Genomic DNA, 15631 nt, shown 5'->3' on the forward strand with positions numbered 1-15631 from the left:
CAAATCCTGATGCCCAGTGATATTCAAAACATGCCCAAGTTAAGTAAGAGATTTTGGTAAAATATGAATGGTGGCAATTCCGATCTCTACTACACTCCCAGGCTTGCATAGGCCACAGACTCACATGTTTTACAAATACTCTTTTTAATGCAAAAGGGTCAAGGAAATGGATGGATTACTTTTCCGGGCTCTCAGATTTCAGCCAGTTCCCTTCTGCTGAGAATAAGCTATAAGGTCGCAGAACAAAGTGAGGCTTAGTCTGAGTAAATGAATACAAATCATCAAAACATATGGGGTTGGCTCTCTTAATGTAGTGTAAAATCAGTAAATAGAAGGAGGATTTATTGAGAGTTATTATAAGCTACTTACAATATATTCATATTTGTGATAGTTGAGGTGTGATTACTTTTTAAAAGGTGGTTAAATGATTTAAATATCCCTATTATTCATCCCATTATCATTTATTAGTATTTATCCAGTTAATATTTTCTGCATATTATTTATATAATTAATATTTAGCCTAATGTCAGACATTTTCTAGGCATAGAGGATTCATTTGTGAAGAAATTGGTCAAACTATAGGGGAAATTGCATTGAAGTGGGAGAGGCAGACACTAAATGAACAGATAAATGTGTGTTATTTCAGATTATAATCTTTGTGATGAAGGAAATAAAACAGGGATGATAGAGACTGCCATGGTAGAGGGTGGCAGATAACATTAAACAGAATAGCCAGAGAAAGCCTCTCTCAAGGGTATGACAGGGTTCAGGACATGCTATCCCAAAATATGAATAGTTTAAGGGAAGAAATTTCTGCACATGCAGGAAGGACTTTCTGGCTTTCCCCTGAAGCAGGTCACAAAACCTTCATGTGAGAGTTGCCCTCCTTATACCCAGAGGAAAGAGACATCCTCAGCTCTGAAGACAAAGTGACACAGAGAAGAATCTGAATGGCCAACCCTTGCTGTTTCTCCCAGTTTCCTACACTTAGCTCATACCCTATCACAATTTTCCTCTACTCTCCACTCTTCCATAAAAATGCTCAGGTTTAACCATTTCTTCAGGGCTTCATTTCCCGTGTCATGTAAAATTTATATTGAATAAATCTATATGCTTTTCTCTTGTTAATGACTTTTGTTACAGGGGTCCCAGCTGAGAACTTGGAAGGGTAGAGGAAAAAGTTCTTTTTTGTCCCCTGCAAGTACTTTTGAGCAGAGACTTGGTTGACAAAGAGGAGCTTGTCATATATGATATACAGAGATTCTAAGACTTGACCGTGCTCTGTCACTTATCTCTGCCTTTCTTACCCTTCAGGAATATCCAGTGATAGTTAACTGTGTAAAAAAAAAAAAAATCTGGGGGAAATTTTTTAAGTCTTAAGAGTATTATCCTGAGCAATTTTTAATAAAAATATGAATGTATTTGCTTTGATATATCTAATTTTAAAAATGTATATCACCTGTGATTTTATTAAGTGACTGAATTCAACTTAAGGAAATGTTGAGATAATTCAAAATATAGAATTCTTGCTATCAAACAAAAGCATATTTATTTTAGAGACCTAAATGTATGATTTGTTCTCGCTGATAATACCATGGTTGTAACCAATGTAAGTTAAATTAGAATTATTTAATAGTTATTAAGAAATATAAACCTATTTTTTAAAAATTGTTCTTGAATTTGGCACTTGAATTTTTCTAAGGAAGGAGAAGAGATTGTGATAACAACCACAAGCTATGATTTCCACCAGACTGAAATTAGAAGTATCGTTAAAATCCTGCATGATCACAAAATTCTCATTCTCAATGATACCCTTTCCTATACTCACTTTGGTAAGTGGCTGTTCTTTAACCAAATAGATATATAATTTAAATGTCTCGAAATATTCACAGTTTAGTGCTCTCCTCTGTAATTACAGTCATTTGATAAAACATCTCAGATTTTTAGAGGAGCATTTCACTTAGATTGGCACTGGTACCCAAAGGATGCTACTGTTTGTGTGTTGGCTGCAAAGAGTCCCTGCTGTGTGTATTAATTCATTCAGCAAATATTCAGCAGTGACCATTACATTCTATGGGATAAGGCTGACACTTTCTGTTTTAGGCAAGCTTCTAGAGATTCTTACGCACACTGAAATTTGAGCACCCTTGATCCAAGAGCATCTTTGTCCTGATTTGTTTCATTGACACAAGTGCGGTAACTGCACTTAGACAAGCTGCAGCAAAATGGTAAAACTCTTAATTCTCAAGGAAAGAAGGTATTAATCAGAATCAACTGAAGATGATCTTTCAACTTGTAGGATCAGGGCTTTCCCAGCACCCCAGCCTTTCCCCATTTCACATGCTACCTTCATCTGAATCCCAGGAAGTGGAAGCTGACAGGAGTGTAACGTTAGAAAAGCCATTCAGATACTTCTGATGCTCCTGAGAACTACAGCTAAGGTGGCATTATGCACTGGTGGATATCAGACCTGCATGAAAAAGAAACTTAAAAGAACTTTTTAAAGCAGTATTTTGATAGAAGCACGTGTCTGTCATTCTATATCACATATTTTTTCTTTATATCAAAAGAAAAAGGTTTCTTTGAAGAACATTTTAATCGTAAAACAGTGTTTGAAGTTCAACAGTATAGATTCTTTCATTTAAAGTACCAAACACTTCTCTCTGCTTGAAATGTACCTGCTCGTCTTAAAGTTTTGGGTAAGACTTCTAGAAATGTAGAATGTAATTTAGGTTCTGTTTTTTTAATTTTTATTTATTTATTTTTGGCTGTGTTGGGTCTTTGCTGCTGCACGCTGGCTTTCTCCAGCTGCAGTGAGCAGGGGCCACTCTTCATTGCGGCGTGCAGGCCTCTCACTACGGTGGCCTCTCCTGCTGTGGAGCACGGGCTCCAGGCATGTGGGCTTCAGTAGTTGTGGCACGGGGGCTCAGCAGCTGTGGCTCGCGGGCTCCAGAGCGCAGGCTCAGCCGCCGTGGCGCACTGGCCTAGTTGCTCCACAGCACATGAGATCTTCCCGGAGCAGGGCTCAAACCCGCGTCCCCTGCATTGGCAGGCGGACTCCCAACCACTGCGCCACCAGGGAAGCCCCTAGGTTCTGTTTTAAAATTATTAAGATGTAAATGTACAGACTATGTTTGATATACTACTACATATTTATAAAGAATTGTAGTTGGTACAAAATATGTCACAGGAAAAGAGGAACAAACCAAGGTTTAGGCATCAGGAGAGGTAATACCTACGTATTGCTGACTGTCTACATGGCCCTGGGCAAGTTCATTTACTTCTCTATCTCATTTCCTCATCTGTTAAAATTACAGTAAGCTTCCCAACTTGTCTCAAAGAGTGTTTTTGTGTATAATTTGAAGTGTTTGCAAAATACCTATGAAGCAGTGAGTTTGTAAGTGCTGATTATAATAACCTTTTTGCTGTAAATAGGAGAAATACTTTTGATTATATTTATTTTATAAATAAAAAGGTATAATTTCTGACTGCCATCTGTGTACATTTAAGCGTGTAACTCTAATCAATTCATGTATTTGTGTTGACTTCTGGCATATTAGAAAGTTACGTGGTCTGTGAGCTGCAAAGAAACTAATAAAGACAGGTATTTCTTAGTGTTGGTAATAATCTAACTGTCCTTCCGCTGCAGCTGGAAGATACCTTGTTCCTGAAACCGGTCAGAGCTACACGTTAGCAGCTGATGTTGGGATACTGAATAGGAACATCAAAATACTTGGTGAGGATTATCCAGGTTTGCTGAAGGAATCTTTTGGTGCACGCATCCTAGTCAGCTCATTCACTGCAAATATGGTGACATTTAAAGGTTAGTACAAATTCAGTTTATTTTTCTAAATGAAATGTAGTAGGGTCTCTTCTGTGTTTAGTTCTTAAATAATCCTCACTCCTTTACAGGACCATTTGTGTTAAAAAACAAAATCCAACTGAGGAAATTTTAAAGATCTTACTGGCTTTATTCAAGGATTCATGAATCGGGCAGCATCCAATCTAGCTGATACAAAGGAGCGTCAAAGAGCTGTGCAAAATAAAAGACTTTTATAGGCAGAAGGGAGCGGGAACAAGGTAGTTTTACTAGGCAGAAAAGAGGATTGGTTATTGCAGGGTTACTTCCCGTGTGGGGGCAGAGGTTTATCAGGCAGATTACCTAACCAATGCTGATCAGGCAATTCGTGATGGACTGGTTTAAGGTTCCATTTCAGGAGAACTGAAACTGTAATTAAGTTTGTTTGATGATGGAGGGCTTAGCAAAAGTGACTCCATTTTGGGCCTGATGTCTTGTTTTTAACACATTGAAAAATAAAGGCTTGAGAGGGATTATGCAGTCAGGTACCACCCTCCAGAACCAAATTCCTAACATTATTCTACTAATTTTATCTTTATAGGCAAAATAATTATCAAATTAACAAGGACCTTAGGTAACAGCTAGCCCAACCTTGCCCTCAAACAGAAATCGTTTCATAACAAGCACACTGATCTGTTATTTTTGTTTGAAGGAAATTTTCAAATCTATTTCAAAGATAGAGAAATGTATAATATAATGCTTATCATCACCAATTACCACAGGTATCAACTTTGGCCAGTCTTGTTTGATCTCTGAGCCCACCGACTTTCTTCAAGCCCACGGATTATTTTGAAGCAGCAAGCGTATATTTTTTAAGATACATTTGACATATAACATTGTGTAAGTTTAAGGTCTACAATGTGTTGATTTGATACACTTATATATTACAATATGATTACCACAGTAGCGTTAGCAACATCTCTATCATGTCATATAGTTATTATTTTTGTGTGTGTGTGGTGAAAACAATTAAGAGCTAGTCTCTTAGCAACTTTGAAGTTTATAATATGGTATTTTTACTGTATCCCTAAGTTGTACATTATATCTCCAGGACTTTTTATCTACTAGTTACAAGTTTATACCCTTAAACAGCTCCCTATTTCTCCCACCCCACAGGTCCTGATAACCACCTTTCTACTCTCTATTTTTATGAGTTCAGCTTTTTTAGATTCCACATATAAATGAGATCATACAGCATTTATCTTTCTGTCTCTGACTTATCTCACTTAGCATAATTCCTTCAAAGTCCATCCATGTTGTCCCAAATGACAGGATTTCCTTCTTTCTCACTCATGGCTGAATGATATGATATATGTATACACACAGTGGAATGTTTTAGATAGATAGATAGATAGGGAGGTATCTCACATCTTTATCCATTCATCCATTAATGGACATTTAGGTTGTTTCTATATCTTGGCTATTATGAATGAAGCAACCATGTATTACTTCATCTAGAAATATTTCAGTGTGTAAATCTAAAAGACTTCTTTAAAAACATCTCTAAGAATCAGATTTTAAAATGTTAGTAATAATGTCTAAACATCAAATGATTGTTCAGAATCCTCCAGTTCATTCCTTCTTTCCCTTCCTTCCTCCCTCCTTGCCGCCTCCCCTTTCCCCTCCCCCTCCTCTTTCCTTCTTTCTTTCCTTTCCTTGCTTTCTTTCCTTCCTTCTTTCTCTTTCACTGTCTTTGTTCATCGGGGTCTAAATAAAATCCATGTTGCAATTGGTTATGAATCTTAAATCTCTAATTCATTTCTCTTTCCTTGCAATTTATTTATAAAAGAAGTTAAGTCATCTGTCCTATAGTGTTTCCAATAGTCTGAATTTAGTGATGCATCCCTAGAATTTAACTAGTCCCTGCCTCCCTTGTATTTTCTATGCATAAGTAGCAAATTTAGAACTGGCAAATTGACCAGACTGGGACTCAGTTTTTAGGCAATAATTCCTCATAGTTGGTTGTTATTTTTCCATTAATAGGCATATAATGTACGATTGTTTTTCCTTTTGTGATGTTAGCAGTTATTATCATCGCCTGGACCTATTGAATCACTGAGGTTTAAAATGGTGATATTTTAATTCTACTATTCCCTCCTCATTTATAATCTCAAATATTTCTCTAAAGAGAAGCTTCCCCAGACCACTGTTTGACTACCCTGAAGGATAGTTTAGATAGAAAAAATGTTTGATTCTTTCCTCTTATTAACTAGTTTTCAAAACAATGAGTTGGTTGCCAAGCATCCTCCAAAGGTAACAAGGGGTTTTTGTTTTGTTTTGTTTTGTTATTAGTATCATTATTAGTTCCATGGATTTAAACATATTTGTTATGTTGTAATCCATTGTGAACGTTAACCTTATTGATACTGAAAATGCCCTCTCGTTGACCTTCAGAACCTTTTCATGTTGGTGCCTAAGCCCTCCTCCTTATGACGGTTTTTTTTAAATTACAAATTTATGTATGTATGTATTTATTTATTTATTTTTGGCCACGTTGGGTCTTCATTGCTGTGCACGGGGTTTCTCTAGTTGTGGCGAGCAGTGGCTACTCTTTGTTGCAGTGTGCGGGCTTCTCATTGTGGTGGCTTCTCTTGTTGTGGAGCACGGGCTCTAGGCACGTGGGCTTCAGTAGTTGTGGTGCGTGGGCTCAGTAGTGGTGGCACAGGGGCTTAGTTGCTCTGAGGCATGTGGGATCTTCCCAGACCAGGGATTGAACCCATGTCCCCTGCACTGGCAGGTGGATTCTTAACCGCTGCACCACCAGGGAAGTCCCTGACTGTTTTGGGTTTTTTTTTTTTAAGCTTCTTCACTTTCTGATATGACAAGCACATGTTGTAATTTTTTTTTTTTTTTCTTGCTGAGACTGGGAGTAAGTTCTTCCTCCAGGTAACCCTGGTTCTTTTTATTGGAAGCTGGTGTTTCAATCTCACAATCTGGGTACCAGGAGTAATCCTCTATTCTTGACTTGAATTGTTTCAGCAGGAGCTCACTTGGTTACAATACTGCCTATTCCATTTTGCAACAGCTCTCATTTTAGAAAATCTTTATATTGAGCAAGCAGCTGTCCCACTATAACTTCTACCTATTGGTCATAATCTGCCAACAGAAGCTTAACTGACGAGGAGAATAGTAATGAGGATCATAAAGTAATACCAGATTCCAGACACTGTGCTAAGCACTTAACACATATTATGTCATTCAGTCCTCATAGTATTGTGGCATAAATATTGTCCTCTTTTTAAAGATAAAGAATTAGATGATTAGAGGGATGAAATTACTCTGATCTTGGATACTTAAAGTCCCATGATGGACCCTATTCACATGTCAACCTTTCCTTGCTCCAAGAAATTATTTTGTGATGTAAGTAAAGAAAATGCATCTATGGCTTTTGTAGGTCCAGGGTCAGTAGCAATCATTTCTTCTCTGTATCTATCTTATTAATCTTATGTTCTCCACCATACACCTAATCGCTGGCTCATGGATTTCCAGACAGGCTTTTCCCTTCTAGTGTAAAATAACTCTTCTCCAATGTATTTTATTAGATATCAGTTTTTGAAACAAGGAATACCCTCTACTGTATTTTTACCAGCCATGAATCTCTGTGCCTCAGTTTCCCTGTATAGAAGACAGGAATTATAAAAGTTCCGAAGTCACAGATGTTGTGTGAGAATTAAACCACACATTGCCTGCTAAGCACTTAGTACAGAGCTTGGCACAGAGTCATGGCTCATGCATTGTTATTGCTGTTCTTAATAATCTATGAAATTGCCTTTTGTCACTTCAGTGGCACTTATGACAAACCGATCAGCAGATACTTGGCAATGCATATTCTGGAAAAAATTATGTAAAGATTATGTCCTTAACAGCTCTTTAGAGCATCAAAATTGAAATATCAGGTAAATTATAACTTGTGCCTCATGCCATGCATTCTCAACAGGGACTGTATCACTACCAATAGGTGAAAATTGACTCTTGGGGGCAAAAAAACCAGTTTGTGGTCCTCCAAAGGGCCTCCATACCTTGACAGATATGTAGTATATCTGTGGTATTAAAATGTCATGGAGAGGGAACGCTATTCAGAAAGAGAAATGTCTGAAAAGGTTCTTGTGAGGGGCAGTAAAAACACAAATTCAGAAACATTGCCTTATTTGGATTAAAAGGGCAAAGAAAAATGAATACAATTTTCATGAAAAAGTTGAAAACAAATTTGTCATTTGGAAAATTACAAAAACTTTAGCAGTTTTTCAAAAATTTTTATTCAGCTTCAAGGAAAAAAAATGTGTAACTCTTTTCCCCACTAGGAAATGCAAGAATAAGTAATGTGGAATTTTATCACAGCGGTCAAGAGGGCTTCAGGGATAGCACGGATCCAAGATACGCTGTAACATTTCTTAACCTGGGAAAGGTTTGTACTTTATTTTAATTTTTGCATATACCCAAAATTAAGTATTTTGATTTTGATTTGATTTTCATTTAACTTTACTAAATGCCCATATCTTAGAATTGCTAAGACTATAATCAATATAATAAAACTTTCTTAGATGTATTTCCCATTAACATTTTTAGACTACAACAGTATTTGATGCCAACCATTTCATGCATTATTTAAGGTCAGTAAAAAAAAAAAAAGGAAAATGGAGCACAAAAGGTGAAAGAATTGAAGATCTATAATAGTATTTCACATCTCTACTTTACTTTACAATGACCAAAAATATTTCCAAACAGTTACTATTAAACAAAGTGAGTGTTGCTTAAATTTCTCAAATGAAAAGCATATCTGTATATCCATGCCTTTGTCAAAAGTGGGAAAATAAATATGCTTAGAGGGCTGCTGATTTAAGAAAAAATGAGAAAGAGCATATTTCTTATATAGAATTTGAAAAAGAATAGATACATGTATAACTGAATCACTTTGCTGTACACCTGAAACTAACACAACATTGTTAATCAACTATGCTCCAATATAAGATAAAAATATGAAAAGTAAATAAAATAAGATTAAAAATATATATATTATGGAGGGGAGATAAATTGGGAGTCTGCGATTAATATATAACACTACTATACATAAAATAACAAGGACCTACTGTATAGCACAGGGAACTATACTCAATATTCTTGTAATAACCTATAATGGAAAAGAATCTGGAAAAGAATAGATATATATGTATAACTGAATCACTTTGCTTACACTTGAAACTGACACAACGTGGTAAATCAACTATATGTCAATAAAGATAAATAAATAAAAATTTTAAATCATGTAGGTTTGGAATTGAAACCCCTAAACTACTCATTGACTGTTTCCTACAGATATTTGAATTGTAACCCCTGCCTTGAGTATCGACTTCCGTGGTTAAAAAAAAAATCCCTGCTCATCATATAATAAACTGTTATGAAAAATAATTTTTAGTTCCTTAGCATTTTATAGGTAATGATAGAAATATAAATGCATAGAAAAGCACTTGAGAATTTTTAATTCACATTTAAAATAAGCATTTCTTTTTTGCTCTTTTTAATCATAAACCGAAGATATATGGAAATTTCCCAGCATTAAAAGGTCTGCTGGGAAGTCATCTTCTTTCATGGAATGTAAATTGAGTATTTTGTTTATCAAGATTTGTTTTCTGAAAATCACCTACTTCAAATTTTTTTCTTTAAATATCCTTTAACTTTGTTTTTAAAATGTTCACTGAATCCTGATGTTTTATAGATTCAAGAACGTGGCTCATCTTATATTCAAGGCTGTGCTTTTCACAGTGGCTTTTCCCCTGCAATTGGTGTATTTGGGACAGATGGATTGGACATAGATGATAACGTGATTCACTTTACAGTAGGGGAAGGTAATATGATAATATTTCGGTCCAATAACATGTCTTCTGAGACAGCCTTGTCTGCAAACTCTAGAGCCAGGGTGTCCAATTGATCTTTCTTCAAGAATGGAAATAAAGGGTCTATGTTTGTGCTAACATGGTAATTACTAAACTGCATGTGGCCATTCAACACTTGAAATGTGGCTAATGTGACTGAGAAACTGGATTTTTAATTTTAATGTTACTTAATTATATTACTTTACATTTAAGTAGTCACATGTGGCTATCTATGGCTGTCATATTGGACAGTACAGCTCTAGAAGAATTATTTACCAGACCATGATCTTATGTGAGTTATTTAATCACCAATAGTTTAAATTACTGACTTTTAACATACTTCTCACATATAAAACAAAAAGATTATTCACAAATAAAGATAATTTTTAAAAAATATATATTTGATTTGATTTAGGGGGTTGTCCTTTCTTGAATATCAGTCTAAAGCATAATACAAATTCATTTAAGGTGTATAAAATTTGTGTGTATATTTGTTAAAATATAAGGTGGAGCCTGTGAACCCACATATTTAACAAAAGATTTTAATTCAGGTAGTCTATTAAAGAGGTAGAGTATAAAAGAGTTCAGAGGGTTCACTCTAAAATCAAAAGGGTTTGTTTGTCAGGTTCAAATGAGAAAACTAATTTCATGGAAGAAATGAAAGACATTCCCTATAGTACTCATTTGGGGGAATTTTCTTTTTTTCCAGGCATGAGAATATGGGGGGATGCCAACAGAGTCCGAGGAAACTTGGTTACACTTTCAGTTTGGCCAGGAACCTATCAGAACAGAAAAGACTTGAGCTCAACTCTCTGGCATGCAGCAATTGAGGTAGTGTGAACAAATTTAAAATTATAAGTAGACAAAATTATAATTTGTAATTCCCTTATTGAAGATTATAATTTCTGTAGAATTTGTAAATCTCAAAATGTCATTGAAAATGATTTCTTCCTTAGATAAAGATTGTGGATAAAGTGAGCTGATTAAAGGAGTGAATGAACTTTCTTTAAAGATGTTGTGAGTTCCAGTAGCCATTGGATTTTTCTCTGTGTTGACGTCCATTGGTTTAAATAGTTCTTATTTACTTGCTTCTCCAACATTAATTATTGCTTTCAAGTTCCATTACAGGGTCTCTCTGCTTCTAATTGACTGAATGCCTTACACATTTTACTATTTAACTCTGAATTTAAATGCAAAATTATAATGATAGACTATAAAATCTCTAAAATCCATTTCTCATCTAAAACTCCATTGGTTTAAATAGTTCTTATTTACTTGCTTCTCCAACATTAATTATTGCTTTCAAGTTCCATTACAGGGTCTCTCTGCTTCTAATTGACTGAATGCCTTACACATTTTACTATTTAACTCTGAATTTAAATGCAAAATTATAATGATAGACTATAAAATCTCTAAAATCCATTTCTCATCTAAAACTCTTATGATTCTATATGCAATGTTATTTACTCTTATCGGATATTACTAATTGGACCTTTCTTGTTTCCCGTGAAGTTTCTTCAATTACTATAGGTATTTATTTAGATGTAGAGTGAGATTGTAAGCAAGAAAATAGAAAGTACAGAGAGGATTTAGAGAAAAGATAGCTTCCTCTTGTTTTTATCTTACTTACTTATACCATAGGAAAGAAAAGGAATTTAAAAAGCTCTCTTTGAAAGATAGAGTAAGGATTGAATTTTGTTTTTGTACAACTATTAATAATTACCTTAAAGCAAAATCTGAAAGCCTGGAACTTAGTATACATTTATAAGGTAATAATGTTCTCTTTTTGTCTATTTATAGATGTTAGAATGTAATCAAATGTCAATTCCAAATCTTTAAAGTTATCTATATCTTTTGAAAGCCATTTTTTTTAGTTTTATGAATTCCATTTGACTCTATTTTTATCATAATCTTTAAAAATAAGGCTGTTTAACATGCTTTAAATAAGTGAGATTTGGACCGTTTTGCTGATTCTATGTAGGCAAGAACTAAACCTTCTGTGCTTCATACTTTTCATTTTCTACCACTCTGATTTGGCTCATAAAATAAATTTGTTTAGTAATTATCTACTTGTTCTAACCCAGTTTTTTATAGCAGATTATAGCAGATTTTCTTTAATGAATGCCTCTACTGAATTTTATGGTCCACTGTAATTGCCTTAGTTGTCTTTTTCTTAATAAATCAAATTGGTAACAGAATATAACCAAAAAAGAGTGATAAAATTTTTGTAGCCTTGTTATAATACTGGAATTTTGTCTATGGCTTGTTAATATTCAACCACGTCCAGTGGATTCTGTGACAGAAATGAAAAGTAACCTCTTTAATGTACTTTTATAATGAAGTCTAAAGTATAGTATCTAGTGGTAGGTTTACACCAAGAAGCTAAGGTAATTTCAGTACTTCATTTGTATTATAAATTTGAATGGGGTGAATGTGAATTAAATTTTTACTCCTGGAAGTATCGTCATAATTAGTTTTCCAGTGTATGTTGCATACCTGCTCTCATTGCATAATTGTGTAAGAGCCTGACCCAAAGCATTTTCTTTATCGTTATACTAGATAAATAGAGGGACCAATACAGTCTTACAAAATAACGTAGTGGCTGGATTTGGAAGGGCAGGATATCGCATCAATGGTGAACCTTGCTCAAGTAAGTCTTTGGCATAGAGACACTAAAATTAGGAAATAACTTGTCCAAATTTGTTCGAAACAAATAATTATTGCTGTGAGTTGAAAAGTAATATTGCTTCTTCCTGGGCACTGAAAGAACTCAACAAACTAAATTATTTCCATATAATATTGGGTTTAAAGAAAAAATTAAAACCAATTTTCTTCTCATCCTTCACCCCTATCACCCTTCTCCAGCAGCCCCAGGATGCCACGCTCTTCCCTGGCCCTAGGACACTGCAGCCCCAGGTCCTCTCTTGAGACCCTGTCCCCATCCTCACCCTCCTGAGACCGGGCCTTGCTGCTCCCCAGGCCTCCCCTTCACAGTCGCTGCCTCAGGGAGGTCCCTGAGCCCCAGGCTGAGGAAGGTCACCAGCCCTGTCCTTGTGATACCCTCATGTCCTTCTGTCCAATCCCATGCCACTAGCTGTGCCTGCCACAGCGTGTTTGCATTCCTGATCCCACTGGACATGAGCTCTTCCTTGACAAGGGTATCTTTATTCTATCCCTGTGACTGTAGAGGAGATGAGAAGGAAAGAGAAAATCAGAGGGATAACCAGGGAGACAGAGTGAGCCAGAGAGTGTAAGGGAGAAAAAGAGGGGGTAAAGTAGAGAATGGTGGACAGTTGGGTCTGATGAACTTGGGAAGACACAACAAGAGTGAGAGAGAGTAGTCTGGGCGAGAAGCAGTGGGATGAAAATAAACAAAAGGGATCAGCAGAGAGATGGGGAAGGACAGAATAGGATAAGGTGTGTTGACTAATAGTATCAAGGGAATAAAAGAAGGATAGATCCTTTAAAAACAGGCTTTTAAGATAACTATTTTCCATGTTTATGATCCAAAAACTCTTAACAACAGCTTCAGTGCTTGTTTGATGGTACTGAACAGTGATTATCTTATCCCACCATCACTTTCCCAAAAGCAACTTGTAAGCATAGAGATACATGCCTATAGGGATATGTCACTACTTCATGCTTCCGCTTTAAAGGAATACATGCTCACTATTCATATGATAAAGCCTGCAAGCATGAAAAAAATCAAAGGACATGAACAGAGGGTCCTCAGACACATTTCTATCAGATTAGTAAAAATCAAGAATTAACTGAACAACTGCTCTCCTGGCAAGGCTGTAGGGAAATAGTAACATTTACACTTTGCTGGTTGAAGGACAAAATGATATAACCCCTACAAAGGGGAATCTGGCAATAGCTACCAAAATTATAGAGGCATTTACCTTTAACTCAGCATTTCTACTTCCTGTCATCTAACAGTTGCCTCTACAGCAGTTAGAAAAAGAGTTGTGAACAAGGTTATTCATCACAGCGTTGGCCTGTACTGGCAGAAAATGGAAAGCTACCCTGTGTCCAGTTCCTGTGGGCTAGTTGTATAAAGCCAAACACTGGAACACTGGGCCCCTCTAAAAAAAAGAAGGAAAAAAGATGCATACTAGGTATTAATATGGAGAAATCACCAGAACATTCTAAAATGATAAGTGGAGGTTACTTAGAAAGGGAACAAAAGAATATGTATGGTATATGCATTTACATAAAGAAACACTGAAAGTGTAAAAGCAAAAAGTCATTGAAGGTGAGTAGGAACAGGGTGACTGGTCACTTATTACTGTATAACTTTCTATAAACTCTTGACTTGTAAACCAGATAACTTAATTATTGAATCAAAAAAGTCAAAGAATGCTAGACCTGCTGGCTTTACCTCTTGGGAAACTTAGCTAAAGGAAATGGAATTTTCTTTGAATAAGCATTTTTTTCTGTAAATTCAAAAATTATTGGACTTCAGCTAATTTTTTTCTTGTGCAAAGTACATTTTGAAGGAATAAAACAACTTCGCCACAGATATAACTGATTCCTTGATGTATGTTCTTTTTAAATATTTTAGTTCCCAACAGCTTAAAGTAGCTTTTCTTTGACTTAAATTTTTAAAATATAGGGCTTCCCTGGTGGCACAGTGGTTGAGAGTCCGCCTGCCGATGCAGGGGACCACGGGTTCGTGCCCCAGTCCGGGAAGATCCCATACACCGCAGAGCGGCTGGGCCCGTGAGCCATGGCTGCTGAGCCTGTGCGTCCGGAGCCTGTGCTCCGCAACGGGAGAGGCCACGACAGTGAGAGGCCCGCATACCACAAAATATGACCTGTGAATGTGAATATTTACTAATATGTATAATGCCACGTAATGCATTTTTCACTGAATATATTGATCTTCCTAAATAATCGGGAGTGTTTATAAGGAGCAACTGAAATATGAGGCGTCACAGAGGAACTGAGGGTTTAAGTTCCCGGAATGGGACATCAGTTTACACAGTTCATCTCCCTAACAAGGGACAGGCTGGGATGCTGGGAAGGGAGCTCTGCCACACGTGGGTCCAAAGGTGGAGCCATCCTTGTCCATGGGGCTACATTGTGCAGAACCAAGGTGTAGCCATGCAGACAGCTTCTGAGGGAGGAAACAATAGAAACCAGGCCGACGACCATAGGTGAAATGTCAGTCTCAAAGGACACTAGCAAGAAGGGAAAAGCAATCGAAGATGGAGGAAGTCAGATCCCGGGGAACCTGGACAAGAGAACTGGTACAAAGTACAGTTTAGGAGGCAGTGCTGCTCTTTATGGGGAATCCTCAAATTTATGCATGGTTGGGACGAGTTTTTAAGGCCACTGATCTGATTTGTACATAAGTAAAACTTTCGTGAAAATCCACTTTAATTATCCTGTATATTAATAATGGGTATAGCTTCCATTTATTGAGGCACTTTATGTGGGTTATTTCATTTCATTTTGAAACAACCCTGAATTAGACATTATAATTTTTTATATATGAGGAAACTTAAGTTATAAAATGCTAAACAACTTTCCCAAGATCATGCATACATTAATTCAAGAAGTATTTGACGAGCACCTACCTCTGCATTACCGTCTAGGCTCTAAGAATCTGGCCATGAAGGAGCTAGACAGTTTCTCCTTTCATGAAGCTTACGTTCTTGTAGGAGAGAGGAGATGAATAATTCACAAATAAGTAGTAATTAAATATCAAAGTGAAAAAAATTTTAATTGCCATGTTTAGTGACTGAGGTGCTAACTATGTATGAATCCGGTAGTCAGAGAAGGCCTTCTAAGGAAGTGACACTTAACTTGAAAATGGGCTGACCAGAAGGAACCCGTAACATTTATAGACAGCAAGTGGTATCATTGTGTTTTTCAAGTTTAGCCTTGTTTGAATTCA

The 15631-nt window shown here is 36.2% G+C and overlaps 1 protein-coding gene across 1 annotated transcript in view; it reads left to right on the plus strand.

Annotated features, from left to right (window-relative positions):
• Window positions 1-15631, plus strand: part of PKHD1L1 (PKHD1 like 1) — a 154527-nt gene that overhangs the window by 109189 nt on the left and 29707 nt on the right. The window contains exons 58-63 of the mRNA XM_060035239.1: window positions 1703-1832; window positions 3650-3823; window positions 8161-8264; window positions 9573-9702; window positions 10439-10560; window positions 12289-12379. Of these exons, the coding sequence (XP_059891222.1) occupies window positions 1703-1832; window positions 3650-3823; window positions 8161-8264; window positions 9573-9702; window positions 10439-10560; window positions 12289-12379 (751 nt within the window). The remainder of the gene's footprint in view (window positions 1-1702; window positions 1833-3649; window positions 3824-8160; window positions 8265-9572; window positions 9703-10438; window positions 10561-12288; window positions 12380-15631) is intronic.

The sequence above is a fragment of the Delphinus delphis genome, chromosome 17, assembly GCF_949987515.2.
Source record: "Delphinus delphis chromosome 17, mDelDel1.2, whole genome shotgun sequence".
Lineage (NCBI taxonomy): Eukaryota > Metazoa > Chordata > Mammalia > Artiodactyla > Delphinidae > Delphinus > Delphinus delphis.